At 36.6% G+C, this 16,204-nt stretch overlaps 1 protein-coding gene across 4 annotated transcripts in view; it reads right to left on the reverse strand.

Annotated features, from left to right (window-relative positions):
• LOC144968259 (uncharacterized) overlaps positions 1 to 16,204 on the reverse strand; it is a 55,853-nt gene that overhangs the window by 15,615 nt on the left and 24,034 nt on the right. For 2 of the 4 annotated variants that reach the window (XM_078906436.1, XM_078906435.1), the window contains exons 2-7: positions 9,113 to 9,230; positions 4,439 to 4,617; positions 3,597 to 3,708; positions 2,352 to 2,424; positions 1,181 to 1,248; positions 354 to 475 (exon numbers count right to left, since the gene is read on the reverse strand). In XM_078906436.1, coding sequence (XP_078762562.1) covers positions 354 to 475; positions 1,181 to 1,248; positions 2,352 to 2,424; positions 3,597 to 3,708; positions 4,439 to 4,617; positions 9,113 to 9,230 — 672 coding nt within the window. Of the gene's footprint in view, positions 1 to 353; positions 476 to 1,180; positions 1,249 to 2,351; positions 2,425 to 3,596; positions 3,709 to 4,438; positions 4,618 to 9,112; positions 9,231 to 11,995; positions 12,209 to 14,516; positions 14,574 to 16,204 lie in introns of those variants that run through there. The other 2 variants (XM_078906438.1, XM_078906437.1) reach the window with 2 other exon arrangements.

A 16,204-nucleotide genomic window follows, 5' to 3' on the forward strand; every position in this document is an offset into this window, starting at 1 on the left:
ATAGTTGATGAAAAAAATTACTGTTCATGGCATTGTACTTTTGAGCATGGAATTTGGAATCTGTGATCATGCCCTCTGGTTTTCCCCCTTATTGTTGCAAGTTCTAGGTCATGGGGAACTTCAATCAACTGATGTATTGAACGGTATAACATGGTTGCTTTACCTTGCTTTCTTCGTTCCATAGTTGGCCATTAAAGGTTGGTAAGCATGGTTTCAACGCTGTGTCTTCATCAACATCACTGAAAACAAAACTTCTCTAGTCATTTCATAACTTGTCATTATCAACATAAGAGCACTAAACAGACAATGACAATTTATTTCTACTCTTTGAATAAAATGCTAGCCTAACTTACCAGGCATGATGAAAGCATCTCGTGAATCTTGTTTTTTACACAAACTTTCCAAAGGAACCTCAGTAGCAAGAACAAACTTGTTTTTGGGCATCGGGGTGATGGAGGTTATGTCCCCTATCAAGCTGAAATCATGACAAAATTCCTTTTAAATATTGAACATAAAGAGAATGTGATTACAACATAATTGTGTTATGAATTAATTATTCAGGCGAGTACACTTAATAGAACAAAAACCAAATGAAATATTAAGGACCTACCATTGCATGACCAATTGAATAGGTTCATTGCATTATAACACTGAGCAGTCAGTGAAAGTAAACTGGCTCTCTTGATCCAAGAGGCCAAACAGAAACAAAAACAACTAAATGATTCAATGTTAATAAAAGGATATTAGATATAATTTGGAAATCATAAGCAATTTCGTAATGTCAGAGTTTGCCACTAAGGCTTTGAGCATGAGATCGGGTTGCAAACGTATCATTGTTTAACAAAATGAAAGAGTGAACAATGCCCTTTACAAATTGACGATTCACAGTTCCAGAGGAGAATTCAGAGGGAGGGGGGGGGGTGGCAAGAGGTAGAACTTGAAGTCTTAGAGGAGTTGTGACACTGGAACAAAAAGTTGGAGAATGACAGACGGTCACATAATAGGTGCTTTGAGCACCTCACTTTTCCCCTGAGTCTTGAGTAATAATTTCAAACCCTTTTGTTCACTTTGAGTAAAAAATGAGTCTGAAACTTAAATTATTTCAGTCTTTTCTTTAATCGAACTCAAAAAGTGGTAATGTCCTGTGAAACAGCTTTGGTAATTCGTTATAATCTCTTACCCTGGGACAACCCATGACAAAGATGATCCATCATCTCCCCCAGTTGATACATCAGGCCATCGATAGATCTGTCAAAGGTAATAATTCAAATAAATTACCTTAAAAGTAAAAGAATGAAAAATATAATCTTAAATGCTCAAATTTGTAAATAGCAAAGTGTTAAAAGGTTCCTTTCGTATCATTGTAGACAACAACAAAAATAGAGAGATTTAGTTATTTCGAATACCTTTGGAGACAATGTCTCAATGATTTGTTTTTATCTGCTTTTCTTACTGAGAGTAAGGTACCGATGATACGTGAGAGGAGTTTCTAAAACTGTTTGCAAATTATGGCGGACAAAGTTTTTTTTTGTATGAGATGGTAGACAGAGAGCAGGAAAAAGGGAGAAAAACAAATATGAATATATTTAAAGCTTCATTAAATAAATAGAGGCAAATTATTGTTAATGATTAGGCTTTCCCTTTTTATCTTACATATTTTAAAAAATGGAAAACATGGATTATGTTTCGAAAAAAAAAAAAAATAACAACAACAACCAAAGATAAACAAAGACATGAAACATTGCAATGTTTATATCATTGACAAGATGTTCAAAATGCAGTTTGGTGTCAAAAGTCTTATTGTAGATGGACTTTAAAGCAAAGACGCTGCCTTAAAAAAAAAAACACAGGACGATACATGACATATGTAAGGTGCAATAACAATTATGTTTTTTCAACAGAAAAAAATATTTTACTGTTCCTTTTTTTTACACGTGAGTGTAATGAGAATGTGAGTAAAATCCTTTTTTCAACGACTCAGTTTCACACCACCGACATTGAGACTCAAACCTGGGATCTTGATAGCTATACCACTAGTGGATGAGGCGGCAAAGCTATGCACTGAGACCCAAGAGATCTCAGATTCAAACCCAACTCCAGGCACTTGTGATTTATTTTTTAATTTGGGGGGGGGGGGGGGGGGGGGGGGGGGTAGGGAGTTGCCCTTGAGATTACTAAACCCAAATTTGCTCACTTGAACAACCCAGGTGATTCATGTTGACATCAGATATTTGTTTGATGGGTTATCTATATTCCTTCATGGAATGTCTATCAACTGTTTCTGTCAATTCTGTGCAGATGGACGATTTTTTTTTTTACGACTAGACCATACCACTGCACATGTGTCTTACCAAAAGGGTGGCACCAACACAAACAATCAACTTTTTGCCATCAGAACTCCAACAGCCACATGATATCTTGCCACTGAAATATATAGAGAGACATCTCTGGTTATAGAGTTAGGCAATCCGCAACATACAAGTCCATGTAAAAGGGTAGCAATTATTTAATTGAGTAAAAATTTACTAGTAATAGCAACAACAATGATTAAGCATGTGTGAAGCCTTGATAGACTGCAGGAGGTTGGGGAGAATTAAGTGAGTAATTGACATCAATCTGCTATAGTTGAGCGTAAAAAAGACTTATTGTCTTCTAAAAACGGCTAGTATATTTTAGCTCCTCAGTATACAAGAATAATATATTAAGGTATAATAAATTTACTTCCTTTAAATGGAAAAGCGTGGAATTGGTATTCAGTATTCATTGAATTGTTGGGCGTCCAAGGCAAATGAGTTTATAATAATAATAAGCATATTTCTATAGCGGCTTTCGTCGAAACCTCAAAGTTTAGTGTCTTGTCTGGTAATAAAATCAAGCAATAATGTTTTATCAGTGACCAGATGAATGAAATTGATCATTGAATCTGGCTCCAGTGCTAGTTGGGTAAAACACTTAAAACAAAGTATCTTACTTGACTTAGGTGAAAATTAAAAACATGTTAAAGGAAGTGACTTTTTTTTTCTTAGAATGCTTCTACAAAAAAAAGGGTGCTTAACAAATGGTTTTTACTGTATGACATGGACATTTAATTCCATAACTTACATGCTGGAGTAATAAATAAAGCATTGAAAAACGCACTTAAATGTGAATTTAATACTTAATACTAATACATTGCATCAATGGGATTTTATGTCGGACTGGGGAAGATTATAATTTGAATTAAAAATCATAAAGACCAGAATTAGGAAATTTAAAGGTTTTTGGAGTTTAAGAAATAAAACTCATTCTTTCTAAATAAATCATTTATTGTATCTATCATTTTCTATGTTACGTAATCATGCGTTAATAATCCATAAACACACGACAATGGGTTATCAGCGTGCTTAATGCACTGATCAATGCTTAAAGTGGTGACATAATCAGACAACTAGAAAGAGAGAGGTCGAGAATTTTATGAATAGTTTAAGTTGAGAAGTTGAAATTATGTTTATAACCCAATAGACATGTTTAATCTTATATTCTAAATGTCAAACTCAACCCGCTATACTACCATTTTGAAGGGATTGGTGGGTCACATGTTTGAATCTCTTACTAACCTTTCTAGAGGGTGCACAGCATAGCTGCCCTTGTTGTCATGTCTGAAGTAGAAGCTACACTGATGCCGGCTCAACAGACACAGGACGTCAGTCACGGGATTCCATAAGCAGCCTGGAGAGTGAGAACAGGTTAAAATAGATTGGCATGAAAGATGAGAGTGTAGGAGGTATTTGAGAGCAAATAATCAGTTTTCAGATGATAAATTGGCCCCACCTCCCTACCGTGGAGCTAGCATTCTTTTGACATTCATCTTTTTTCTTTTTTTTTTTTTTTTTTGGGGGGGGGGGGGGGGGGGGGGGGGGTGTTGTTAGGTTGTTTTTTTTTTTTGGTTTTTTTTTTTTTTTGGGGGGGGGGGGGGGGTGCAGTCCATTATTATTATTTTGTTAACTCGTTAAGTTCGTAACCAAGTCAGATGGGATGTTTAAATGTCTGACGATAATACGTTGGACAGGTTTGCAATGCAAACTTTTGATACGCACCAACGGATTCAAAGTTGAAATCAATAATATCAAATTGAAACACTAAATTCCCAAAATATGTTTTCAAATCTGGTTGATTAAAAGATGGAAAATATGTCAAATAGGGAGTTGAAGGTTTATCACACACAAAATAAAATGTACGTAAATATCAACGATAAATTAGAGGAGTAGTTGTGTTGTTGTTGTTGTTGTTGTTGTTGTTGTAGCAGCAGCAGCAGCAGCAGCAGCAGTAGTAGTAGTAGTAGTAGTAGTAGTAGTAGTAGTAGTAGTACTAGTAGTAGTAGTAGTAGTAGTAGTAGTAGTAGTAGTAGTAGTAGTAGTAGTAGTAGTAGTAGTAGTAGTAGTAGTAGTAGTAGACAAACCTTGGGCAATGGGACGCACATTGATCTTGCGCACTTGTTTGAAACTGAGTTTGGGCAGCGTACCAGATACACGCCATACAGTGACATTGTTCTGGTGCACAACTGCCATGTGGCACGACGGGGGACCATCTCCTTCTACGGTCTCTATGGGGTTGGACCAATGGACACTGGTCACTGAGCTGAAAAATAAATTGAAAGTAGTCGGAGATGACTTAGACGTGAAGGAAATAACTGCATTTGAAACAATAGTCTCCATCACAGTTAACAAAACCAATTTGTCAAAATAATTGGCCAGAAAGCTTAAACTTTTAATATCGTTCGATTAAAATAGCCTTCAACTTGTCAAACAATTCCAAGTCTGACACTTCTTTAGAGTCTCCCAGACATTGGTATCATTATAGAATAGGTAGCTTAAAGGGACACGAGGGGCATCTCACATTATAACAAAGGTTTCCCCAGAAATTTTCACTATATTAAATCCCTTTTATTTAAAGATTATTCACTTTATAGGAATAAAAGGATTAACAAGAAACACTGACATTGGGTGCGGAACGAAACTTGGCTTGGGTATTATTTGTTGTTGTATGGCCCATTTGTATTTAAACCTTTTTAATTATTTTCAATACCGCCGTACTCTGGGGGTAAAAAAAATTGTTTTTAATTTTGGACAGAAAACTGATGTTTCAAATTTCGATCGATTAAAATGACCCTAATCTTGTCCAAAAACTCTAAAAGCTGGGACCTTGAAGTCCTGGAAGTCTCAAGTTTGAGAATTTTTGATAAGATGAGGAAGAAGTCCCAGGTTTGAGCGATATTGACAAGATGAGGAAGAAGACCCAGGTTTGAGCGATATTGACAAGATGAGGAAGAAGACCCAGGTTTGAGAGGTTTTGACAAGATGAGGAAGAAGTCCCAGGTTTGAGTTTTTGACAAGATGAGGAAGAAGACCCAGATTTGAGTTTTTGACAAGATGAGGAAGAAGTCCCAGGTTTGAGAGTTTTTGACAAGATGAGGAAGAAGTCCCAGGTTAGAGCGATATTGACAAGATGAGGATCATTTTAATCGATCGATATTTGAAAGACGAGTTTTCTGGCCATAATTTTTAAAACATGTTTTTGTTTTTGTTTGTTTTGTTTTTCAGAGTGCGATAGAATAGAAAGTTAACGTTCAATGTCAATGCGTGGACGACATAACAAATATCTACTCTACATAATTGACACCACGGTCCGAGAAAATCAATGAGATAATCATCTTTCGCTATTGTATATCAACACACCTTGAATCATTTGACACAACGGCGTGTTTCATACAACTACAACCGTTGCCTTACACAGACTAAACAATTTTGTTCTCAAATAATTGTGGTAATAAAACTTTGACTCCGAACATCGACCGACTATCTTGGCCCGCCCTCAACTTGTCAAAATAACTCTCAAACTTGAGACTTATAAAGAAATGACAAGTTTGAGAACTGGTTGACAAGCTGAGGGCCATTTTAATTGACGATGTTTGAAGATTTTTTTTAAAAAGGAATAAATTTCAGGCTAAAATGAAAATAAACATGTGTTTGTCAGAGTTTTAAAAAAAGTAGTCCTTCAGAACCATAGGTCTATGGATCCGGAGTTTACCCCGATTTCTTTAGCGTGAATAACAATAACAATTATTTATTACTATTTGGACAGGACACTAGTCTATCGGTACTATCCGCCAGATCTAATAGACCCAGCTATCCTATTATTACTTGGTAGACCGGGGGGGGGGGGTCTATCTTGGTCCCTTTGATTGTGAAGCGAGTGATCTACCAACTGAGATATCGGGACCCCCCCCCCTCCCCCCGTTTTGTCAAAATACAGTAGAAGAAAAACAGAGAAATAACAACAACCCATTTTCAAGTCAGTAAGGAGTTGGCGCATGTTCAGGCCTAGTTGCAGTAATCCGATATCAGTGAGAGAGCGTTGAGTCGTCTTTCTCCTGGAGTTCCGCATATCGATTCCATGAGAGACACTTGTTTCGGTTTGGATTGGTGGGGGGTCGGGAGCGACCGATATTTGGACATTATTACATTATTTCTCTCTCTCTCTCTCTCTCTCTCTCTCTCTCTCTCTCTCTCTCCCTCTCTCTCTCTCTCTCTCTCTCTCTCTCTCTAATTGACTCCATATTTGCTGACAGGATGACACGAGTATAGACAGCAATATAACTTCATATAAAGATTTCACTTTGTACTACTCTCACTTAGTTTTGTTTATTTATCATTCATTGTTTGTTTGTTTGTTATTTAAGTGCACAGATGCAGGGCGGAGGGGGTTTGACTTAGGGTGGGGGGAGGGGGAATACAATATACTAACAGTATCAACTCAGCATGCATTGATTACACCATACCACATTGACAGATTAAGACGATAATATTACTCGTACGGTATTGTGATACTCGCAGGCTGTCTGATGTACTTGTCAGATTAGCCCATCTGTCACCTCACTAAATACCGAATAAGTAGTCCAGAATAATTTTAAAACATAATATTAGTGTGACAACCAATCCAAAGAAAAGTCTTGTGAACAATACAGAGGCAATCAATCAAGTACAGCGGTTCCCACGAAAGCGCCCGTCGCGCGAATGCCCGTTTCTCCTATGTGACTACCTTTCTCCTGTTTGCCCATTCTGAATATATTATGCTTCTTTGTTTTGTATTGTTGTTTGACTTTTTTGTTGTTTTTTTTTTAGTTTTGGAAGGGTGGGGTTCGTTTTGTTTTTATTTTTTTTAATTTTTAATGTCTTTTTTGTTAATTTTTTTTTGTGGTTGTTTTTGTTTTGTTTTGTTTGTGTGTGTGTGTGTGTGGGGGGGGGGGGGGGGGGGGGGGGGCGTACTTTTTCTATTAATCTATCGACATTCGAAGTGATAAATTTCTAGCCATAATGAAAAAAAAAATTGGTGTTTTGTCAGTTTTGTGCACTTACAATACAACGCATAGGAACCTCTCTCTCGAGTTTGGTAACCTAAATTGATGTAATACACATATATTTTCTATTAGTATAACGACTGCCCCAGTTTGTTTTTGTTGGGTTTTTTTTCCGGGGGGGGGGGGGGGGGGGGGTGTTCTCTGTATATTTTTTTTTGGGCAAACAATGAAGTAAAGAGGAGGAAATCGCCAAATCAAAATATTTTTTTAAAAAACAAAGAAAAACCAACACACAATTTTTTTAACCAACAAAGATAAAGATAAAGAAACAGAAAAGAAACAACGCCATCGGAAGCGGGGCCCACCATCTTTCCATCCAAACTCTCTTAACAAACAAAGCACTCATCAATCAATCAATCAATCACATAGCCAAATTAACTCCCCTGCCAATGATAAATCATTAAGATCGAATGCTTCACTGAACGACTTGTGCCACCGTGTCAAGCCATCTACTCCTCTCCGTTTTCACTAGATCGATCGTTGTTTTTATTTTCACTGAGTGCAGCAATAGTCTATGCCTGGGATGAATTTAATTAAATAATAAACATATATTATGTGGACTTAACTCATCAGACGGCACTGTGGTGGAGCGGAGAAATGTTTTGATTACCACCACAACCATTTTTAGGTGACCAGTAATATAACAATCTTTAGCGGCTTTGTCGTCTTTTGGTAAGACACTCGCTTTGAACCAGTATGTCTATCAGATTCGAGTCCCACTCTGGTGTGAGCGGCGCAAAGGTGAGTCCTTGGGAATAGGCTATTTACTAAGATTCTCTCATCATCGTCAGTTGTAAAATGAGAGTACTTAGTCTCTTACAGCGTTGTCTCTGTCGAAAAATTGTAATATCGCCTTGTTGTCATTTCTCGTCCTACGTGTTACGTGTTGCTGTTGGCTAGTGACCCAATGTAAAACGATTTGAATACGTTTAGTATATATTGCTCTATGCACGTTGTTTTGGGGGGTTTTTTTTCTTCTCAAGTATAAGCCCACCAGACGAAGTTGGTGAGCACTAATCACAATATTTTGGCATAGAACTGTTTTGTGACAAATTATTAAATTATTAAAAAACCATCTGTCAAAATTTTGAAGAAAAAAAAATCAGGGTTGGCATGCATGTGTTCAAGATAATTTAATCGCTGATCATAACTTTCTAGCAAGAGTGCTGTGTTGTTTGCTTGATTGTTTTTGTTTTCTTGTCATGTGATTTTTTTTTAATTACCTTTTTTCCCGTCCACCCATCAGTAATTGGATAGCTTGGTTTTAACAAATTCTAACGGAAATATCATGCAATGGACCAGTATCCTAAACCCTCCCGGTAACAAGAAATATTAGTTGTACGCTGTTAAAACGACCGGGATAAACTCTGGCCCCGTGGGCACTCGTGTCTCTCAAGATCTAGTTTTTCATCAGCCGAATTTGAGCCCGCTACGGCAAAACTACGTTTGATGCAACGTAGTCAGTTAATCATTTTAAATCTGAGCAAGGTGAGAAAATGTGAGTAAAGAGCTTTTTCGAGGGTCTCATTCAGAAACCAAGCGTCACGCCACACAACTACAAAGCCGCACATAATAATTAGCAAGCGACTCAGCCATCATAGATTCGATCAATGTGCAGTAAGAAGAGGGGATGTGATGGAGATGAAGAAAGGGGCCACAGACTACTAGGAGTTATCTATGAAAGGGGCAGGGGGCTGAATGTACTATTGAACTTACTCAAATTCTCCCAAACGAACGGAAGTTGCATTCTGCATCTGTCGTCCTTCCACATAGAGAGGTGCCAAGTAGATGCCTCGTCCATCTGTCCACATAACGCCATGGTGGGGGTGGACGGCTGGGGAAGAAAAGAAGACAAACCGTTTCATTAAATGCTTTGTGAAGTTAAAGAAATTGAACGGTGTATGATACACTCTTCCGTCCTGGGGGTGGGAGAGAGAGAGAGAGAGAGAGAGAGAGAGAGAGAGAGAGAGAGAGAGAGAGAGAGAGAGAGAGAGAGAGAGAGAGAGAGAGAGGAATTAATATAGTAAAGAGAAATATGATGACTCATCTCCACGGATCCCCCCAGTTACAGTTACATATCGTTTTATTAATTTAATCCCCCCAGCAAAATATGCTATGTTAAGGAAATACATTTCCATTTCATACCGTTGCAAATTGCCTGTTAGGCGCCCAAAAGATTTTATCCAATTGACATATTACCGAGGCCAGAATATTACGATCATTGTCACTTATTCCAAAGAAGTTCAATGTATTGACTGTGAAAAGATAAGGTACTGTGACGCTGAGCTAGTGACAACATATTTTAGTCAGGGAATAGATTGCTTGTGGTTACAGAAGAAGAAGAAGAAGAAGAAGAAGAAGAAGAAGAAGAAGAAGAAGAAGAAGAAGAAGAAGAAGAAGAAGAAGAAGAAGAAGAAGAAGAAGAAGAAGAAGAAGAAGAAGAAGAAGAAGGAGGAGGAGGAGGAGGAGGAGGAGGAGGAGGAGGAAGGACCCAGCTCGTTGCGGCCTGGGATTATGATCCAGCTCAAAAATCTTCGTGAGACAATAATCTTCGTGAGATAGCATCTGTCCGTCTAGACAGAACATTGACCGTTTGGGCTCTTCCTTCATAGGTTCCAATTTTGACGACCACAGTAATTACAGTTCATGGATTCGTCTGTGCATTTGCCTGGAATAATGAGGGGATCAAACGATTTGACCCGTCTTCTTACAACATTGAACTCCAGAGTCCAGGGCAGCGTGTATAAGGTTATAACACAGGTGACAATAAATAGGTTATTCGAAAAATGAATGAAATACAACAGACAAAACACCCCCCCCCCCCCCAAAAAAAAAAAAATAAAACACGAGCTTCAGATTGCATAACATCCGCTAAACACGCTTTACGAGGGATCCCTTGCTAACAAGCAACACTGTGCACCACTTACCTTGAAGAACAAGAAATGACCTGTGTTAAGTATTTTTACAATCATGTTTTTTTTTTTCAATACGGTTATCCGTACTAATTGAGTATGGTGAAAAACGTGAGTAAAGAGCCCATTCAGCGGCATCTATAAGATGTCCTACTAGAACACTAGAGACTATTCGGAGGGTTCAGCTTTGGCTGCTTGAAGCCGGACTCGAATCTGCGACCAAAAAGTCAAAAGTCACTAGACTTTTAAAATAAAAAAAGATTAAAACAGCAGCAGCAGCAGCAGCAGCAGCAGCAGCAGCAAAGGTCAAAATTAAGCTTTAACCATCAGATTAATACGTTGAAAAACACAAAACACAATGTTACAGTTTTTTTTTAATTTAAAAAAAAATTGCCATTGAGGACTGGTCCCAAGATTATAAAACCTCAAAAGAAGCAGTTGAATGTACCATCCTAATTCAGTTAGTCGACTTAGAACCGGTCGCTACATTTTGTTTTATTTGCACGCTTGTAAAGACATTTAACAATATGCACAATACTTGCTCCAAGTCATCGGTCGGTTAAATTTATTTACTACATTATCAGTTCAACCAATTTGGTATCCTCCACAATACAACTATACTGATAAAATCCGCTTTTAATAACTTGTCATTATATTGAGTTTCTATTATCAGTACTTGATGTTATAATCTCGGCGGGTGGAGAGGAGAAATGAATGAGGAGGAAACGGAAGTGGTGTAGACAAAGCAGATTCAAAAAGGAATATAGGCCCATACTGGATCAACTCTCTAACCATTGCCATGACGTGACAATATAGTATAGCCAGGTAATCATTCACAACTGAGCTAAGCTGGATAATACGTGTAAAATATCTTATTCAAGTACACCACGATGTGGTCAAAGTTTTGCGGTCGTTACCATCCATTCGGTCAGTGACCACGCTTATCGTTGCTTGAATTTGTTACAAACCACAGACACGGTCGGGCATTGATTTGCTATTGAGCAGGTACCATAGCTCTCCTTTATCCACATGACTTCCACACGACTTTCAAACTCCATTATCGGAATTCCACCAGATCGTGAACAAGATTCGCAAAGTTATTTTGAAATGCTTTAAGTTGAAGGTTGCTTCAGTGCAGTTACTCTGTTCAAAAAAAAATGTTGACAAATATTCACAAACGGACGGCCACCTTATCCAGCTGATGGTAAGCATGTGTTAATGTTAGTTGTGGCATGTACTAAGATTGATCATGATCCCTACAAAACAACATCTGTAAGTTTGTTTGTTTGTTTTTGTCTGTTTGTGTTTTGTTTGTTTTGATTTATTTTGTTTTTCTTTTTTTTTTTTCTTGTTTCTTTTTGGGGTTTTTTTATGGTTTAAAATTATCAATGGCTCGTCTTTCTTTGAATTCGAATGCGATCTGATACACATGTGTTAATTCATTTCGTGTTAATAACACAATAAATCACACATTGTACTGTAGTGAAAAAGGTTGGGACAATGCCAGGTTTGCCTTATTGAAAAGGTTAAATAGCATATCATTTCTGTAAGATTGAAATGCGGCAATCGTTCTGTAAATTGAAATCAAATTATTAAAACGGTAATGTTCATGCATGTAATCATATCATTAATGTTACTTATTCACAATGAGATGTTCACGTGAATGAGTATCAATTCACAATCGTACCTATCATTGTATCGTTGGAAAATCAAGTCCGGAACCTCTTGTCTATCCTTCTACAAATTTATTATCCTGTTTTCACATTGCTTTGGTACGTCTAGGAGCTCAAACAAGAATATCGATAGCATTGCACCACATGGGAACTGAGATTGAGGAGCATTAGAATTGTTTATACATCGCACTGCTTTCCGTGAGAATAAAAATTAAATGTTTAGATCACTTAAATAGGCGGTTTAAAATTGAATGCATGTTATTCGATTCAAAATGTGCACATAAAGCATTTGCACGAAGAAAGTTCACCATAATTCACATTTAAAATTGATTGGAAACAGGCAGGGTTCAAATGATAAACAAGTTTGACATTTTATTAAAATGAGGCATTTCATTCTTATTGTAAAAATGTTCCACGATGAAAAAAAAAAAAAGGAAAAAAAAAACGTTTTTGCTAAATCAATCCCCTCCATGGTTTACAAAAAGAACTCCAGAAAGAAAGTCAAAACACAGTTTTCACAAGACCTCTTATCTATAGCGAAAATAGATGTGACCATTCATTTTTGGCAAGAATCTCCCTGTCCACAAAGTATTCCTCCTTTTCCTTCCATTCCACATCAAATGATAAAATGACAGACCAAAACATCTCACACAAGAACTCAATCTATGAGTCTTAACGCGTAAATAATTGACACCATTTAATTGTCCAGAGGGTCTGTCTTCCTAACGCTTACAATTACAAAACAACATTATCTCCATTTGATCAAAAAATCATGACTGTTGCTAACAGATTGAGATGAAATCTCTAAAACATGACAGTTCTAAAACCCCTTTCAAATCTCAGGCTAAGGACCTTCCGACTGGTTGTGGTTAATAGCAACCTATCGATGTATGACATCAACGTGTTCTGACATAAAGGAGAAGAGGAAAAAAGTGTTTTTTCATTGTACGACAGCAAGGCTGTCTCGTCCATCCGCCGGGAAACGACTGGGATTGGGACACAAGCAGGATGATGAGACGGTGATAGATAAAAGACAGGCTGACCATTGGGCATTGGACAAATCGTGGTGTGGACATACACACATTCCAGTGATCCGTGACAAAGAGTATCAGAAATGTGTGCCGCTTGCTATGATTAAATAAAACGTGGTTTTGTTGCCCTGTGAAATACATCTGGCTAACCAGCGGAAACGCGTGGTGATGGTAACGATAGTGTGCTAGAAAATTATCTTTCATCAAGTGAAGAAAGTCGAAGAAAAAGTACGCACGAGGGTGTTGACGATGACGATGACGATGATGATGATGATGATGCCAATACTACTACTACTACAACTACCACCACCACTACTACTACTACTACTACTACTACTACTACTACTACTACTACTACTACTACTACTACTACTGCTGCTGCTGCTGCTGCTGATGCTGATGCTGCTGCTCCTGCTTTACTTATTTATTAAATTATTTATTCATTCAATTGGTTATAAGGTAATTAATATATTTATTAAGTGTTGGATTCATTAATATAAATACCTAATTTGTGACTCATCGCCTCAATTTGGTATTCCGTCGGAGTGAATCCAATGCCTTAAATTTATGGTTAGAATGATCGCAATGTAAAATTGTATCCTTTAAAAAAATGTGACAGACTATACACATTCTCAATAACAAAACAAAAGGTTAACAAAAGTCTCGTGATTTATACTATAAATTTTATTTTCAGCATCTAGATAACCCCGACTAATAATACTGTAATAACGTTAAACGACGGTGGGTCACTTTTGTGATAATGATGACACCATTAATTGCGGACCAAATCATTCAACCGAAACCACACCCTATCATTCGTTTTATGTCACTGCGGTACATCAATGTCGGACTGTTTACAGTTTTTAAAAAATAAATATCGATGATGATGATGACGACGGCGACGACGATGATGTTGTTGTTGTTGATGATGATGATGATGATGATGATGATGATGATGATCATCATCATCATCATCATCATCATCATCATCGTCATGATGATGATGACGACGACAACCACGACGACGATGATTATGATGGTGGAGAGGACGATGACAGCCTTAGTAACCGCCTTATCGTGGTTCCGCCACGGAGTACTGCGCTTCAGTGTGGGGTAGAAGCAAGACTGTTTGAAAAGGTAGATGCAAAATTTCGCAAGTCAATGCTTATAAGTGTTAAGAATGCTGGCCACAACACATGTGCCCAAATGGTTCCTTATCATTTCAATAAAATAAGAACTACTGATATTAAGGACTATCTTTATCTGCCTGGGGTTGTTCTTTATATCCGTACTCTACTGTAAATACCACTTGTCTTTATACGAAAATACAATTTATATTATAATTTAATTCTATTTCAATTATGATATTGTAAGAAATCTTAGTCCACTCCCTTAGTTGAAAACTGTGAAAACAGTCACCCATCATTTAAATCTTTTAACAGGCCACTTGTATCTTCCTTCCTACACATCAAATCAGAAATATCTCCCTTCATCACAAACAAACCCATTCCCACAGACGGATATTTTATGTTCAACCAGACGGGTGTATTTGACGACACCCGTCCTTAGTGCTGTAGTTATGTACTCATGTGTATGTGTGTGGCCTTACCACAGTGGCAAGCAAACAGTTTAATCGCCCTATTCCCATGATCCGTTCTATCATGTAAACAAAACACCCTGACCTTAACAAACGATCATCACATTCATACATAGTTGCTAAATCATGATCTCAACATCCAATGGTGGAATTGGCTATAAGGTCATTTCTAACATTAAGATCAAGTCATGGACTAAAAGTAAAAGGTTAAAATAAAAATACCGATGCTGATATATTTCTGGATGCAATTCATATTTTTATCATCATCATCATCATCATCATCATCATCATCATCATCATCATCATCATCATCATCATCATTGTTATTATTATTATTATTAGTATTATTATTATTATTATTATTATTATTATTATTATTATTATTATTATTATTATTATTATTATTATTATTATTATTATTATTATTATTATTATTATTATTATTATTAGTATTAGTATTATTATTATCATTAATGTTGTTATTAACATTATTATCATCAGCATGGTATATTGAATTAGCGTAAATTACGCTTATATAGAGCATATTCCCGGTGAAGGGCTCTATGCGCTTACAATAATATAATCTCGAGAATTAAAAAACGTGAAAACATGACATACAAATATTAGCGAGAATCTATACATATGTGCAAGTCAACAGAATATAAAATAAAAATACGATGAAAAGTGTGCCACACGTCTATCTAGTTTTAAGTTGAATTATGAGTTGTGATCGTTGATTACAAATGATCAAATCTTGTAATATTTGTTTAAAAGGTACGTTTTTAAATATTTTTAAAAGAATATTTTGAGTCTACAAATCTATTGTCCTCGAGCAGGCTTTTCCAAATTTGATCCCTGCAAATTTAAAAGACTTTTCACCATATTATGCCTCACTTTTGGCATTTTAAATGTCACTGACTTAGATGATCGTAAATTGCTCCCGGGCGAATAACAGTTAAGATTCTCACTAAGTTTAAGGTAGGACGACGCTTCATTATTGTCTTGAGAGATAATCTGATGGCAAATGCATGTTATTTTAGAATACGTGCCCCAACAGGCAAACAATGAAGATTTGTGAGTGAATTTCTGGTTTGTAGTAACAATACGGACTGCGATGTTTTCAATGCGCTGTAATTAGAATTTGTTTCGGTGGAAGACCTACCAGAAGAGAATTACAATAATCTAGACAAATAAGTATAAATCCGGAAGAGCTTTTCTTTGCCGCAAACAAGGATATATAAGGTCTAATAAGCCCGAATTTTCTCATTTTTATAAGAAGAAGAAGAAGAAGAAGAAGAAGAAGAAGAAGAAGAAGAAGAAGAAGAAGAAGAAGAAGAAGAAGAAGAAGAAGAAGAAGAAGAAGAAGAAGAAGTAGAAGAACAACAACAACAACAACAAAAACAACAACAACAATTGACAATACTATAAGGAATCGAATCTCAAAGAATTACATAATAATATATTATTTATCTATATGAACTGAATTGTTACTTCATCACGATATTAATTTTTTAAAATAATATTATAGGAAAGGTTTTATGGCTGAAATGAAAAAAAGCATATTTCGTAAAATTACGACAGTATGTTAGGTAGCC

Source organism: Berghia stephanieae, chromosome 3 (genome assembly GCF_034508935.2).
Source record: "Berghia stephanieae isolate SIO BIC M18660-M18661 chromosome 3, UCSD_Bste_1.3, whole genome shotgun sequence".
In the NCBI taxonomy this organism is placed as follows: domain Eukaryota; kingdom Metazoa; phylum Mollusca; class Gastropoda; order Nudibranchia; family Aeolidiidae; genus Berghia; species Berghia stephanieae.